This window comes from Bos grunniens, chromosome 28 (genome assembly GCF_055505025.1).
Source record: "Bos grunniens cultivar Pamir isolate PY7600 chromosome 28, Bosgru_T2T1.0, whole genome shotgun sequence".
NCBI lineage: Eukaryota > Metazoa > Chordata > Mammalia > Artiodactyla > Bovidae > Bos > Bos grunniens.
Genome location: NC_141192.1, coordinates 20,965,260 through 20,982,016, shown reverse-complemented (window position 1 = coordinate 20,982,016; position 16,757 = coordinate 20,965,260). Strand labels below are relative to the sequence as shown.

Sequence of the window (16,757 nt, the reverse complement as noted above, 5' to 3'; positions counted from 1 at the left end):
CCTACTATGGTGATTACAGTAGTTTCCTTACGAGTCTTCCGGCTTTTTCCTTTCAGTTTGTTTTCTAAATAATCCTGTTAAATCATATCTTGTCCTTCAGAACCATCCCATCTCACACAGACTATCCAAACTCACTGTTGGTCACTTCAGTTCAGTTGCTCAGTCGTGTCCGACTCTTTGCGACCCAATGAATTGCAGCACGCCAGGCCTCCCTGTCCATCACCAACTCCCAGAGTCTACTCAAACTCATGTCCATCGAGTTGGTGATGCCATCCAGCCATCTTATGCTCTATTGTCCCCTTCTCCTGCCCCCCATCTCTCCCAGCATCAGGGTCTTTTCCAATGAGTCAGCTCTTCGCATGAGGTGACCAAAGTACTGGAGTTTCAGCTTTAGCATCAGTCCTTCCAATGAGCACTCAGGACTGATATCCTTTAGGATGGACTGGTTGGATCTCCTTGCAGTCTAAGGGACTCTCAAGAGTCTTCTCCAACACCACAGTTCAAAGGCATCAATTCTTCAGTGCTCAGCTTTCTTCCAACTCTCACCTCCATACATGACCACTGAAAAAACTATAGCCTTGACTAGACGGACCTTTGTTGGCACAGTAATGTCTCTGCTTTTGAGTATGCTATCTAGGTTGGTCATAACTTTGCTTCCAAGGAGTAAGCGTCTTTTAATTTCATGGCTTTAGTCACCATCTGCAGTGATTTTGGAGCCCCCAAAAATAAAGTCTGACACTGTTTCCACGGTTTCCCCATCTATTTCCCATGAAGTGATGGGACCAGATGCCATGATCTTCGTTTTCTGAATGTTGAGCTTTAAGCCAACTTTTTCACTCTCCTCTTTCACTTTCATCAAGAGGCTTTTTAGTTCTTCACTTTCTGCCATAAGGGTGGTGTCATCTGCATATCTGAGGTTATTGATATTTCTCCCGGCAATCTTGATTCCAGCTTGTGCTTCATCCAGCCCAGCATTTCTCATGATGTACTCTGCATATAAGTTAAATAAGCAGGGTGACAATACACAGCCTTGACGTACTCCTTTCCCTATTTGGAGCCAGTCTGTTGTTCGATGTCCAGTTCTAACTGTTGCTTCCTGACCTGCATAGAGATTTCTTCATGACCCAGATAATCACGATAGTGTGATCACTCACCTAGAGCCAGACATCCTGGAATGTGAAGTCAAGTGGGCCTTAGGAAGCATCACTACGAACAAAGCTAGTGGAGGTGATGGAATTCAGTTGAGCTATTTCAAATCCTAAAAGATGATGCTGTGAAAGTGCTGCACTCAATATGCTAGCAAATTTGGAAAACTCAGCAGTGGCCACAGGACTGGAAAAAGTCAGTTTTCATTCCAATCCCAAAGAAAGGCAATGCCAAAGAATGCTCAAACTACCACACAATTGTACTCATCTCATACGCTAGTAAAGTAATGCTCAAAATTCTCCAAGCCAGGCTTCAACAATACGTGAACTATGAATTGCCAGATGTTCAAGCTGGATTTAGAAAAGGCAGAGGAAGCAGAGATCAAATTGACAGCATCCACTGGATCATCGAAAAAGCAAGAGAGTTCCAGAAAAACATCTATTTCTGCTTTATTGACTATGCCAAAGCCTTTGACTGTGTGGATCACAATAAACTGTGGAAAATTCTTCAAGAGATGTGAATACCAGACCACCTGACCTGCCTCCTGAGAAAGTTTTATAAGACCTGGGTATATTCAGCACTTTGAGATACACAAAGGAGCACTGATTCTGGAAGCTCATAGATACAAAGTTTGAATCTCAGATGTGCTTCAAATTGATAGGCTTCAAATTTTTTAAGCTTTACCTTTCTCAAGCAAAACATGAGTGATAATATTATCTTATCTGTACAGATTCTATCCTTTATAAATGCTGGTGCTTCGCAGGAGTCTTTCCTAAACTCTGTCCTGGGGAAATCTTAAAAACTTCCAAGATTTCCGTTGCATGGGCTGCTCACTTCCAAAACTTGGTAGCCAGGCCAGATGGCTCTCTGGAGATACAGACTGTAATATTCATCTCCCAACTGGAACAACCACTCCTGGATGTTCAGCTGACTCCTGTATATCATTATTTCAAATTGGAACCCAAGTTTCCTTTTCACATTCTCCTTCCCACCCACACCAAAATGTTCTCCTGTTTTGCATCTCAATGAGTGACACCACTATACACCAAGCTGATTTCCTGCATTCACTCTCCTTTCTTCTCTCATCCTTAAATGTAAAACTAAGCACTAGCCACCTCCAGTCCACCTTCTATAAAGCTCTTACTTTGGTCTACTTTTCATCTCTAGTAGTTCAGACCATCATCTTTTGAATTATTTTAACAGGTACTCTTGCTGCCACATTAGCTTCCTACCAGTGCATTTTCCACAACACTTCAAATGACTAATTTGTTCATTTGATAAATATTTTAAATGTCTGTTAATCTTCCAGGCACTGTTCTAGGATCTGGAAATTCAGCAATTAAAAAACTTTCTGCCCTAATACAGGAAAAGACATTAAACTATCCAGGTGGCCCAACAGTAAAGAATCCACCTGACAATGCAGGAGACTCACCAGACGCAATTCAATCCCTGGGTTGGGAAGATCCCCTGGAGTAGGAAATGGCAACCCACTCCAGTACTCTTGCCTGGAAAATTCCATGAATAGAGGAGCCTGGTGGGCTACAGTCCATGGGGTTGCAAAGAGTTGGACACAACTGAGCACATGCACACATAGTAATATAAGTTGTTACGGAAACAAAGGTGATAAGGACTGTTAGCCAGTGAGGCAAGGTTGCTATTTTTAAACATGGTGGTCAGGAAAGACTTTCCTGAAAAGTCATCATTTGAGTAAAGATCTGAAGGTGAGGGATTGAGCCATGTAGAATTAGTGGAAGGATGGACGAACAGCAAATACACAGGCTTTGACACAGGAGACTGTCTGATGTGTTCAAGGAAAAGGAAACTTCTTGGCTGGAGTAGAGAGAATGTAGAGAGCCATAGAAGATGAACTCAGAGAACTAGTGTGGACCTAACTATGCAGCGTTTATAAGGCTTTGACTATGCCAAAGCCTTTGACTGTGTGGATCACAATAAACTGGGGAAAATTCTGAAAGAGATGGGAATAGCAGACCACCTGACCTGCCTTTTGAGAAACCTATATGCAGGTCAGGAAGCAACAATTAGAACTGGACATGGAAAAACAGACTGGTTCCAAATAGGAAAAGGAGTACGTCAAGGCTGTATATTGTCACCCTGTTTATTTAACTTATATGCAGAGTACATCATGAGAAACGCTGGGCTGGAAGAAGCACAAGCACACTGGACATGAGTTTGGGTAAACTTCGGGAGTTGGTGATGGACAGGGAGGCCTGGCATGCCACGGTCCATGGGGTTGTAAAGAGTTGGACACGACTGAGCGATTGAACTGAACTGATAAAACTTTCTGGGGCCAGGCTCCCGCCCCTCCTATTTTACTTGGTAATTTTGAAGGTTGTGTAATCGGAAAAGTGTTGCTTGAGTTGTCTTGTGACAGCTCTGGGAATTCACTCCTGTATTGAGAAGTTGTACATAGTCCTACAACCTGTATTTCAGGGTTGAAATGAAAATATTTGTCAATCACTCTGCTTTTTACATTTATAGATCAGATCAGTCGCTGAGTCATGTCCGACTCCTCGCGACCCCATGATTCGCAGCACGCCAGGCCTCCCTGTCCATCACCAACTCCCGGAGTTCACCCAGACTCATGTCCATAGAGTCAGTGATGCCATCTAGCCATCTCATCCTCTGGCGTCCCCTTCTCCTCCTGCCCTCAATCCCTCCCAGCATCAGAGTCTTTTCCAATGAATCAACTCTTCGCATGAGGTGGCCCAAGTACTGGAGTTTCAGCTTTAGCATCATTCCTTCCAAAGAAATCTCAGGGCTGATCTCCTTTAGAATGGACTGGTTGGATCTCCTTGCAGTCCAAGGGACTCTCAACAGTCTTCTCCAACACCACAGTTCAAAAGCATCAATTCTTCGGCGCTCAGCCTTCTTCACAGTCCAACTCTCACATCCATACATGACCACTGGAAAAACCATAGCCTTGACTAGACGAACCTTTGTTGGCAAAGTAATGTCTCTGCTTTTGAATATGCTATCTAGGTTGGTCATAACTTTCCTTCCAAGGAGTAAGCGTCTTTTAATTTCATGGCTGCAGTCACCATCTGTAGTGATTTTGGAGCCCAGAAAAATAAAGTCTGACACTGTTTCCACTGTTTCCCCATCTATTTCCCATGAAGTGGTGGGACCGGATGCCATGATCTTCATTTTCTGAATGTTGAGCTTTAAGCCAACTTTTTCACTCTCCTCTTTCACTTTCATCAAGAGGCTTTTGAGTTCCTCTTCACTTTCTGCCATAAGGGTGGTGTCATCTGCATATCTGAGGTTATTGATATTTCTCCCGGCAATCTTGATTCCAGTTTGTGTTTCTTCCAGTCCAGCGTTTCTCATGATGTACTCTGCATATAAGTTAAATAAACAGGGTGACATTCATAGAGGCTATACATTAATAACAATACACGGATCCTTGTTACATTTTTATCCACTGATGGGCTGGGTTATATACTGTCAAAACGTTTCTGCCTTTCAGCTTATAGCAATTAACGAGAGTAGTTACCCAGCTATGTTTGTAAACATTTCCTTGTGATCTGTTAGTCAATCGATATCACCAGTAAGCAAGAGAGACTCCCTGCCGCAGAGGGCGGGACTGGGCTGGAAATGGTAATGCCTTCGGACAGCTTCCTTTCCATGACAACGGTTGCTGTGGTGACGACTACGCCTTCCCATTGGTCACTGCAAAGCTTACTGCTGTTCCCCGGCAGTACGTCATTGGCTGGCGTTCCGCAATGCGCAGGCGCAGGGCTGTAGCGGCCGTAAGTGAAGCGTCGCGAAAGAGAAGGAAGGCGGGAGTCCCAATTGAAACCGAGGCTGACCAGGCCGCTATGGCGGATTCTCCGTGGGACGAGATTCGTGAGAAATTCCAGACTGCACTGGCCTTATCACGGGTGGAACTGCATAAAAACCCGGAGAAGGAACCGTACAAGTCGAAATACAGCGCCCGGGCGCTGCTGGAAGAGGTTAAGGCGCTATTGGGACCCGCTCCTGAGGACGAGGATGAGCGACCGCAGGCCGATGATAGCTTGGGCGCGGGGGAACACGCTTTGGGGCTGCCGGCTGAATTGGTGGAGGCCGAGGGGCCCGTCGCCCAGGGAGCAGTGAGGCGAGCGGTTATTGAGTTCCATCTCGGGGTGAACCACATTGACACCGAGGAGTTGTCGGCGGGGGAGGAGCATCTGGTAAAATGCCTGCGGCTACTGCGCAAGTACCGACTGTCGCACGACTGCGTCTCCCTCTACATCCAGGCGCAGGTGAGAAAGATGCGGGCCCGTTGCTGTTGGCCGGAGGCCAGTGGGTGGAGAGGGGCCTCAACTCCTGCTGAGACCAAAGGCAAACGTAATAAGGCACAATTTGTCCCCACGTTTTCAAACCTCTGTGGTAAGCGGCTTCCAAACTCCGTCTCCATCCTCTTCGCTTACTCCTTCATCACATTGCTTCACTTAGTCGTGGTCAACGCATCGGTTACCCAAGACCCTCCTACATTGTAAATGCTCTTTCCAACCCTCCACCTTTCCAAATCCAGTTCATTCTATTAAGAAAAACCCGAAGTAATTTGTTTATTAATTTCAGATCTCAAGGAAATTGTAGAGAATAATTAGAGTGCATTCTTAATTTGAAATAAGATGTCTGTCTTGCCATAGTCATTCGTTTGCTTCTCAGGGAATTCCTGCCCACTCTTCAAAACCGATTTCAAGATTCACTTCATAGTTTTACTAACTTTCTTTGGATCGTTGTATTCTGAACTGACTTCCTCCTAATACGTTTGATTTCTTTAATACTTAACTGTTTCGTATTTCTCTGGTGCTTGGTTTATTAAGAAATAAATCTGACGTTCTCGTTGGGAACATAACAGTTCAGAATACAAATATGTATGAACTTTTGTGTCACGTTCTTTGCTTAAGTTAGCTCACAAACCCTTACGTTCAGTAGTTCCAGTTCCTAGTATATGTGATCCAGGGAACATTTACCTCAGTTGATCTTAGTAGGTCTCAGAGTTAAAAAGGACATTGTATAGGACATATTCTGTTATCATGGCCCAATTAAATTAAAAGCTACAAAATAACAGGAACTATAGCTCTTTTTTGCTTATTATTTGTAATCTCAGTCCCTGGCACATAAAAGACCATTTTTGGTTTGTTTGTTGAGTGGATGAATGATCTAATGAAATCCATAAGATGTTGAATTCAAACAAAATCTCAATTATTTGAAATTTTCTTCAACCATTTGGCTTCCTAAGATCTTGCTGCTAAGTTGCTTCAGTCGTGTCTTACTCTGTTCGACCCCATAGATGGCAGCCCGCCAGGCTCCCCCATCCTGGGATTCTCCAGGCAAGAACACTGGAGTGGGTTGCCATTTCCTTGTCCAATGCGTGAAAGTGCAAAGTGAAGTGAAGGCGCTCAGTCGTGTCCAACTCCCAGCGACCCCATGGACTGCAGCCTCCCAGGCTCGTTTGTCCATGGGATTTTCCAGGCAAGAGTACTGGAGTGGGGTGCCATTGCCTTCTCCTCCTAAGATCTTAATGAAGATTTTAAAAATTCCTTCCCTATCTCAAAAATAGAAACCTTCTTTTTTTTTTTTTTCCTACCTTTTTTCCTTCAATGAAAGCCTCTCATCCTGAAAACAAAAGTTTTTCTTTTAGCAACAAAGGCAGCAGAGGAGAGGCTCCTCTACCTTTTCAACACGCTTTTTCATAATACACAGGCCTCTACAAAGCACCTAGTAAGAAAGCCAAAGGATAAGATGTTGCATTTCTTTTAAAATAATTTATGTAATATAGGTCTCCAGTATTTACTGTACTTTTGTGACTTTTAATGTGCATGTTCTTAAGTATATTAATATCTCTGAAATCAGGATCCATCTTACAGCTGATTGATTTTATGTCAAAATTTACTTGGCAGTGTTTTCTTGTTGATACATAAAATAATTGTGTCTTAAAAATTGTAACGTCTTACATTCAATGATTTACAGCATTTTGAACAGCCAGCTTTTTCTGAATGGTGAATTATTATAGATATTTTTACTAAAACCAGGAACAAAATCTTGATTAGAAGTTCTGGCCATTGCAGTAATATAGAAAGCAAAAAATAGTATCAATCTTTTAAAATAAAAATCATTTTTTAAATGTGATTTATGTATACCTAAAGTCATCAACTATAAAAGTCTTAGAACTGTTTGATGAAACAGGAGGTTAACAAAACCAAACCAGGAGGTTATATGGTAAATATATAATATCAATAGTATTCTGTCTATAAGCAATAATTTGTTAAAAGTGTTATTTTTAGAAATTACATTTACAAAGGGTGGGATAATAGAACTGATAATCTTAAAAGAAGTGATATACCATGTTCCTCAGTGGCAAGATTATTTAGATTCGGCTTATGCTAGTCTGTTTCTGAAGTCTACTGCTCAGCTGATCTGTTTATTACAGGGGCCTTTTATTACATTTAATATTTGCTTTGATGAGAGATTTGACCTTACTAATATAAAGCAGACTGAAAGGATGGTATAGAATAATTGTATCACATTGGCAGAGATTATTAAAGATATTGATTGCATTCATTTTTGGAGAAACTATGAGGAGATGGATACTGTCCATTAGCATAATTATTGGTGGAAATATAAATCCATAGAACTTTCTGGAGATCAGTAGGTATCTGAGTCAAGACTTTGACTTAAAAATTTCCCGTCAGTATTGTAAAATAATATTGAGACAGGTATGCAAAGGTCTGTTAACATGGATGTTTGTCATATCGTTGTTAATTTAAAAAAGAAAAGAATAAAATAAACATTAGTGAGTAGCTTTGTAGTTAAATAAGTACTGGTACATCCACATAGAAGAGCAGTATGCAGCCTTTAGAAATGATTTATGTTGGTTCAGAAATACACACTTGCATTATCATGCTGAGCAAAATTTAACTTGACAAATTAGTAGATTGTTCTCCCCACTGCCAGGACATATATGTTTAAGGAGGACCTCAGCTTTACTGAGGTACAGCAGACATATAGTAAACAGCAAGTATCTAAGTATACAATTTGATGAATTTCGACATCTCTGTATTCCCATGAAACAGTCACGGCAATCACAGTAATGATCAGATCCATCACCACTAAAAGTTTCTTTGTGCAGGTGCATTTGTAACCCCTCACTCGCTCCTGTATTCTCTTTTCCTTCTTGCCCTCCTCCCCCACATTTTCTAGAATTTCATAATGGACTTATATGGTGTATGCTTTTCTTTTGTCTGACTTCTTTCACTGATCATCATCATTTCATTGCTGCATCAGAGATAATCTTTTTTCTTTTTTTTTCTTTTGTCTGTTAATATGGTGAATTACATTGATTGATTTTTCTAATGTTAAGCCAACCTTTCTTTCCTGTGATAAACTCCACTTGGAGATTTTGCCAAGCCAAAGTTGGGTCAGATATTACCCTTTTTATGTACTGTTGGATGGAATTTGCTAAAATTTTGTTAGTATTTTTTGTATCTTTGTTCATGAAGGATCTCAGTCTGTAGTTTCTTGTTATGTCTTTGGTATAGAGGAACTATTCTTTCCTCTTTGTTTTTCTGGATGAATTTGTGTAGACTTGGTATTATTTTTTCCTTACGTGTTTGGTAGAATTCACTAGTAGTACTTCTTTAGCTGTTTTTGATTCAGTTTTTTCCCTTACCTATTCTGTTATCCCAAGGGCAGGAACATGGTGATGCTCTGTGAATGATACAGTACTTTCTGATATATTATGGGATTTATATTGTAAAAATAATTAGCACATCAAAAAAAAGATTACCTCTGTGGAGGAAACACTGAAGCAAAACATTAACAGTATTTTGAAAAGTCAGGTCAGTTTTAGATCCCTTGCATGGTCCTTAACTTCAGGACCTCAGTAAGTTATGGTTCAGAAGGAAAACCTGTGTCATTTCTAGACACACTCTAGGTCTCTACTTGGTTTCAGATTTACACACCAGAGTTGGTGCTTTCTGTGGCAGAGCTTACCCTGGATCTAGCAGCCTAAATGCATCACCATCCCATCTAAATAGAGTAAATGTGGCTAACTAGTTCCTGGTAGTAGATACTTCTCTAGTTAGGTACAGTCTGCTGGGTTTGCGTTTACTGGTGTCATGGCCAAATGGAGTGTCTCAGACGAAAAATGAATTGACCCAGGGGGTGAGAAGAGGTAACTTGTGGATTCATTTCTGAATTTAAGAAATGAGTTTTAAGGGAGATTATATACTCTTGAGGCTGGATGGGCAGAATAATCATTAAATTAGTACTGAATCTTTAAGCTTCCCCAGGGTACTGCAAAGAAATACAGAGGAGAGAATTGCCCCATCTCAGTAATTTATCACCATAACCTACCTGCAGCTCTAGACACTGAGAACTGATCAAGTCACTTAAAAAAAAAAACAAAAAACTAGAATAGGTATACTATGTAAGGCCATAGGACCAGAGGTCTATGTTCCAGGGCAGTGATCATATTACCTTTAAACTGTAGGATTTCGAAACATTTTTTTGTGTCTGCCACATGCCCCTTTTGCAGTCTACTGAAGCCTGTATTTCATGAAACAGAATAATAATTTTAAATGTATAAAATAAAATGTAGAGGGTTGCAAAAGAAACCAGTAATATTGAAGTTATCAAAATATTTTTAAAAACAAATGTATGATATAGTGATATATAAGGTTCCTTATGAGTCTATTAAATAACATGTTTTTAAATATAATTTTAAAGTATTATTGAATATTAATGATAGTTTGAGATATCTGTGAGCTATAATACAAAGATTTTTTTCACTTCTATAGACCACAAAACCCCAGGTACTGTAACACTGTTACATTTTGTTTCCTGCCTTCATACCTGAAAAGAAAAATGCTAAATTGTAAGAGGATATAGTGAAAATGACTTTGTAATGTTTCCCCATCCACATTCATAGACTCTGAATTCTCTTCGTGGGTAACTTGTGGGTTCTTGGGCCAAGGTTAAGAATTTGCTTTAAAAACATTGTTTCCTTATCCTGTTCCCTTCTCTCTGGGGGAGTAAGCAAAAAAGATGGTAGAAGCCCAGCCTCAGCAGAATCCCTGTGCCTGAAAGACTGTCCTGAGGGTTGGGAGGCTGACTAATCCCATTGTCTAAGCAGGAGCTAGTCTTCAGCACAGGCCTGATTTGCCCTATGATAAAAGAGTTGTGTAGCAGAGGGAAAACTGACTTAGTTTTTAAAATGTAACATTGTACCCCCAAATTCAGCAGCTTGAAACTTAATTACTGAGATAACAGGAATCCAGGCTGGCTTGCCCCTAGCTCAAGGTCTGTCATCAGACTATTGGCCTGCTGGGGCTGCGCTGGAAGGTTTAACTAGAGAATCCGAGCTCAGTTGTGTGGTTCTTGGCAGGATTCATACAGGCTGTTGGTCTGAGGCCCTGACTGTTGACTTCTCTTAGTTCCTTGACACCATAATGTGGCTCAAAATATGGCATTTGACTTCCCTCAGAGAGAACAGCAAGAGGGAGCACCCAAAATGGAACCATAGTGTTTTGTAACTTGATGTTGGAGGGGACCATCCATCACTGTTGCCGTGTTCTGTTTGTTAGAAGCAAGTCCCTAAATCTAGCCCAGACTTAAAGGGAAGAGATTGTACAAGGGCACGAACACCAGAAGGCAGGAATCATTGGGGAACCCAATTTAGTGACTGTCTCCTGTTCTTCCCCGGTGGCTCAGATGGTAAAGCATCTGTCTGCAGTGCAGGAGACCTGGGTTCGATCCCTGGGTCAGGAAGATCCCCTGGAGAAGGAAATGGCTACCCACTCCAGTACTCTTGACTGGGAAATCCCATGGATGGAGGAGCCTGGTAGGCTACAGTCCATGGAGTCACAAAGAGTCGGACATGACTGAGCGACTTCTCTTCCTCTTCTTCTTCCTTCCTCCTGTGACATAAGGACAATAGTATTATGAATAATTAATTCATTGTTAATCAGACACTAGTACTATTTAGGTAAGCATTGACTTTGAAACTATGAAAACTACTTTATTGGATGATTTATATTGTCATTTTTTTCTCTTTTTATTTTCCAGAATAACCTGGGTATCTTGTGGTCTGAAAGAGAAGAAATTGAAACTGCACAAGCTTATCTAGAATCATCCGAAGCTCTATATAATCAGTATATGAAAGAGGTATGTTGCATGTCAGATAAATTTTAATCTTTGATTGAAACTAGTTAAGAATTGGTGAAGAATTCCTCATTCCTAATATTACAATATGACTTTTCAGTGTGCTTTGGGATGTCTTTATACAACTGTCTATGTGGTCACCTAATAGCTAAAATTATTTAATATTTTTTATTAAAGACTTTAGCATTCTTAAAAATAATCCTTGGATAAGGTCTTAATCCAAGTATTACTGTATAAGAAATGTTATTCTAATATCCTGAAATACTGATACTTGCAAAATTTCTATTTTGATTTCTACTGAGGATAGCAGTGCTTAGAGGAAAGCAAACAGCTATCAGTACTTAAGCAAAATATCTGAAATTTTGGAGGCACTGGTTCTCAAGTTTCAGCATGTATCAGAATCACCTGGAGAACTTGTTAAAATACAGTGCTCACACCCCTGACTCTGAGTGAGTAGGTCTGGGTTGGTACCTTTTTAACCGGGTGCGACTGCTGCTACTGGTTTGGCTACTGCACTTTGAGAAGCACTGCTTCAGGGCAGTGATTTTCGATAACTTTATTTTTTTGAATTGTAAAACCCCTCTGAAATACAATATATAAAACTTGATAGAGCTACTGTGGTGAAACAGGTCAGAAGAAGCCTGAGCCCAATCCACTACAGATACCTTCTTCCCTCCCTGCTGTGGTAGCACAAGAGGTGCTGTAGGACTAGTTCTAGGGCTCTAGAGAGCCACGTTGAAAACTTGGGCTTTAGAGGCTCACCGTCCTACAGAGGTGAACTTTGTAACACCTCTGGGTTGCCATTCATTTCCTTAATAAATTTTATGCACCCCTTGACTTTCTGGAGGAGGCCGTACATGTTGGGGGCAGGGAGGTCAATAGGAAATCTCTGTACCTTCTTCTCAGCTTCACTGTGAACTTAACACTGCTCTAAAAAGTGAAGTCTGTTACAAAATATTAGCAGTCTTGTGAAATTAAAATGGATTTAGTTAATTTTGTTCTGAGGCTATGTGTAGCAGTTTTTTAAATAACCAGGTATTTTGAGGTTTTTCAAACTCAAGATTAAGAATCAATGTTTTACCAGTTTCACTAGTGATTCATATATTGCTAAATTCAGTAGTAAATTCTTAGTCTTCATCTTGAGCATTTGGCATAGTTATTCAGTCTGGTCTCTGGCTCAGTTGGGTAGTCTCTCTTCCTTGACATACTTCTTTTTTTCTTTTATACCAAGTTGTATTTTTATTTCTTCATTTTTGGCCACGCTGGGGCTGGGTCTTCGTTGCCGCACGAGGGCTTTCTCTGGCTGCAGTGCATAAGCTTCTCACTGCGGTGGCTTCTGTTGTTGCAGAGTGTGGGCTCCAGGCGTGGGGTCAGTAGTTGTGGCTCACAGGCTCCGTTGCTGTGCAGCATCTTCCCAGACCAGGGGTTGAACCTATGTCTTCTGCATTGACAGGTAGATTCTTAACCACTGGACCACCAGGGAAGTCCGACTGCTTCTTTTATTTAGCTTCCACGTGTTTGTTTTCCCTTCTTCTCAGTTCTTGTTGCTTCATCTTTTTATCTCCAACCTCTAAACAGTGGGGTACCCAGAGTTCAGTGTTTTTGGGTGTCTCTTTCCATCTACATTCACTTCTTTGTTCTAAATACCATCTCTATACTGATGACTCCCAAATTAATATCCCCAGTCTGTACCTCTCTGATTCCAAACTGCTGATTTGACAGTTGCACTTTTTATGAGGAAGGTAGGTATCTCTAAAACTACTGTCTTACATTGGGCTTCTGATACTTTCCCCTTCCTACCTTGCTTGCGATGAACACCTTGAGGCCTGAAACCTTGGAGACTTCTCTCCTACTCACCGTCTCAGCAGATTCTTTTGGCTTAACTTTTATTTTTTAATATTTATTTATTTATTTGGCTGTGCTGGGTCTTAGTTGCGGCACTTGGGATCTTTGATCTTTGTTGTGGCGTGTGGAATCTTGTGGTGTGCGAATCTAGCTCTCCAACCAGGGGCCTAATCCAAGCCTCCTGCGTTGGGAGTGTGGAGTCTTAGCCACTGGATCACTGAGGAAGTCCCTTTGGCTTTACTTTTAAGTTAGGTCTAGAATCAGTCAGTTGAGTCGCTCAGTCGTGTCCAATTCTTTGTGACCATATGGACTGCAGCACACCAGGCTTCGCTGTCCATCACCAACTCCCGGAGCTTGCTCAGACTCATGTCCATCGAGTCAGTGATGCCATCAAATCATCTCATCCTCTGTCGTTTCCTTCTCCTCCTGCCTTCAGTTGTTCCCAGATCAGGGACTTTTCCAATGAGTCAGTTCTTCGCATCAGGTGGCCATCAAAGTATTGGAGCTTCAGCTTCAGCATCAGTCCTTCCAATGAATATTCAGAAGTGATTTCCTTTAGAATTGACTGGTTGGATCTCCTTGCAGTCCACGGGACTCTGAAGAGTCTTCTCCAACACTGTAGTTCAAAAGCCTCAATTCTTCCGCGCTCAACTTTCTTTATGGTCCAACTCTCACATCCATACATGACTACTGGAAAAACCATAGCTTTGACTAGACGGACCTTTGTTGGCAAAGTAATATCTAGAATCAGGCCACTGCTATCACCATCATCTCTTGCTGTAACCTTCTTGTTGGTCTTCCTGCTATTATACCCCCTTCAGTCTGTTCTCAGCCGTGTTCAAAGGTAAATCAGATCACATCACTCCTTTCTTCGGATTTTTCAATGGTTTTCCCATCCTACTCAGTAGACTCTGAAGACCCATGAAAACCTACAAGTTCATTTTCTGATCTGGCTACAGTTACTTCTCTAATTTCATCTGCTACTCTCCCCGTCTCATTCTGTTCTAGCTACACTGACCTTGCTGTTCCTAAAACACACCAGATAAGCTCCCAGCTCAGGACCCCTGCACTTTGTTTCCTCTGCTAATACTGCTCTTCCCCTAGATATCTGTCTGGGTCACTCCCTCATTTTCTTCGGATCTTGACTCACATGTCTCCCATCCAAGGAGGACTCACTGGCTACTCACCTCACACTGCAAACCAAGCCTCCCTAATACTTCCTACCCTGCCCCAGCTTTCCAGCTTTTTTTGCTTTGCACTTGTCACTAACATATTATTCATTTTAATATTTTATTCATCACCCATCTTCAGTACTAGAGTGTATGCCCCAGGATGACAAGGATGTTTTTGCTATTGTATTCACTGCAGCATCTAGAACAGTATCTATTTCTTGATAACCAGTGAGTGATATTTTACCTTGTTCATCCAGAGCAACCAAAAAAGGAATAGTGTTACTACTGTGTGAATGCTTGAATGAATTTAATGGAGAGTTTCAGTTTACAAATGTATAAGCTAGTGTTTAGTTGGAGAAGTTTGATTGCTTATATGGTTTTCTACTTGTTTGGTATCAATAATGAATAATTTTGAATAAAATATTTCATAAATTATTAACCTAGTAGAGGCAGGTTAGAATGCCATTTTTAAAAATCTATGCATACAAAATATAGTTCTAGATAATGGAGAGATCGAAACAAAGTGAGGAATCATTGAATTTGAAGATAGGAAACAGGAAAGCAGATAATAAAGTAGTTAATGCAGAGTCACTGAAAATATGCTGTATACATCCAGTGATTGTAGAATGGTTAAATAAATGATGATACTCTCTTAGCAAGGCAATGTAATGTAACCATTAAAATGATAGAAGTATTTGGATCATTAGTATATGGAAAATGCGTTTAACATATACACCGTGATTACAACTATATTAACATTTTTTCTTGTAAGGCTCTGTAAAGATGAACTAGATGATATAACTAATAAAACTAATGTTTTAGTTTTAGAAGATGCAACTAATAAAGACTAATATTTATTGAGTGCTGAAGCAGGCTACCTTTTATTCTCATAACAACACTATGAAAGAAATACTGTTATTCCCATTTATAAGTAAGGACTTTGTGATTCAGCGAGATTAGCATATACTGTGTGACACAATCAGAATTTAAGTGTGGTTTGTCTGATCCCAAACTCTTGTTCTTTGTCCTGCTGCTTTCCAAGGTGACATATTAGTTATTGTATTAAAATAAAGGGATTCTTTTTCTCCATAAAATTGCTCAAATATAGAATAATAAAAAGAAAATGCATTCTGTAGTTGTGAAGAGTTATTTATTAGCAGGTTTTGGGTGGTGGTGGTTGAAGAGACACAATCTTATAAGCTAGAAGGTTTTTATTTTATTTTATTATTACTGATTTTGGACATTACCGTACGTTTCTTTTTTTCTTTTGGCTGCACTGGATCTTTGCTGCAGTGTGTGGGCTCTGTGTTGCCGGGCACGGGGGCTTCTCTGGTTGTGGCTAGTATGGGCTCAGTGGTCCCATGTTGCGTGGGATCTGAGTTCCCCGACCAGGGATCGAACCTGCATCCCCTGCATTGAAAGGCAATTCTTAACCACTGGACCACCAGGGGAGGCCCTGCAGAGGAATTTTAAACATTCATTCATTGATTTATTTCCAGATTTGAGATACAATTGACATATAATTTGTGTAAGTTTAAGATGCACAGTGTGATGATTTGATTCACAGATATATTGAAAATGATTACCAGAACAGGATTGACTGATATCTCCATCACCCCATAAAGTTACCTTTCTTTTTATTTGTTTTTGTGGTACAAATATTTAAGGTTTACCATCTTAGCAACTTTTGAGTATACGATACAGTATTATTAACTATAGTCAACATGCTGTACGTTAGATCCCCAGAACTTTCTTAGAACTTGAAGTTTGTACCCTTTGCCAAACATTTCCCCATTTCTCCCATCACCTCAGCCCCTGGCAACCACCATTCTATTCTGCTTCTAGGAGTTCACTCTTTTTTTCTTTTTAAGATTCCACATATCAGTGATGCTATACAGTATTTGGAAGATGACCATTTTATAAGCATGTCAGTCATTATAAAATTGCTACAAAAAGTCTCCCAATGTATTCTTACACCACTGGTATATGAGCGTTCTCATCTCCTTCACACATATTCCCTACATAGATTTGAAAAAATTCTTTGCTAATATAGGCAAAATGTCTCATTTTAACTTGAATTTCCTTGATTAAAATGGTAATTTTAAAGTATTATTTTCATTTTTGTATTTTCTCTTTTGAAAGTGTGCATACTTTTTATGCATATTTATTCAATTTTTGTGTTTTCTTGCTAATTTGCTCTTTTATGTTAAAGCTTTTTGAGTTATCATTGACGTATAATGTTAGTTGAAAGTGTACAACATAATGATTCAATATATGTGTATATTTTGAAATGATCATAGTAAGCCTGATTAGTATTCATCACCACACATTTTTAGAATTTTTTTCTTGTGATGAGAATCTTAAGATATACTCTCAACAGAATTAAAAATTTTATTGGAGTACAGTACATTTATATGTTGT

At 40.2% G+C, this 16,757-nt stretch overlaps 1 protein-coding gene across 4 annotated transcripts in view; it reads left to right on the top strand.

The window, feature by feature from the left end:
• The first annotated feature begins 4,525 nt into the window (after positions 1-4,525).
• Positions 4,526-16,757, top strand: part of KIFBP (kinesin family binding protein) — a 56,593-nt gene continuing 44,361 nt past the window's right edge. For all 4 annotated transcript variants that reach the window (XM_086382696.1, XM_086382694.1, XM_086382697.1 and 1 more), the window contains exons 1-2: positions 4,526-5,411; positions 11,224-11,322. In XM_086382696.1, the coding sequence (XP_086238822.1) occupies positions 4,890-5,411; positions 11,224-11,322 (621 nt within the window). In that variant the 5' untranslated portion in view covers positions 4,526-4,889. The remainder of the gene's footprint in view (positions 5,412-11,223; positions 11,323-16,757) is intronic.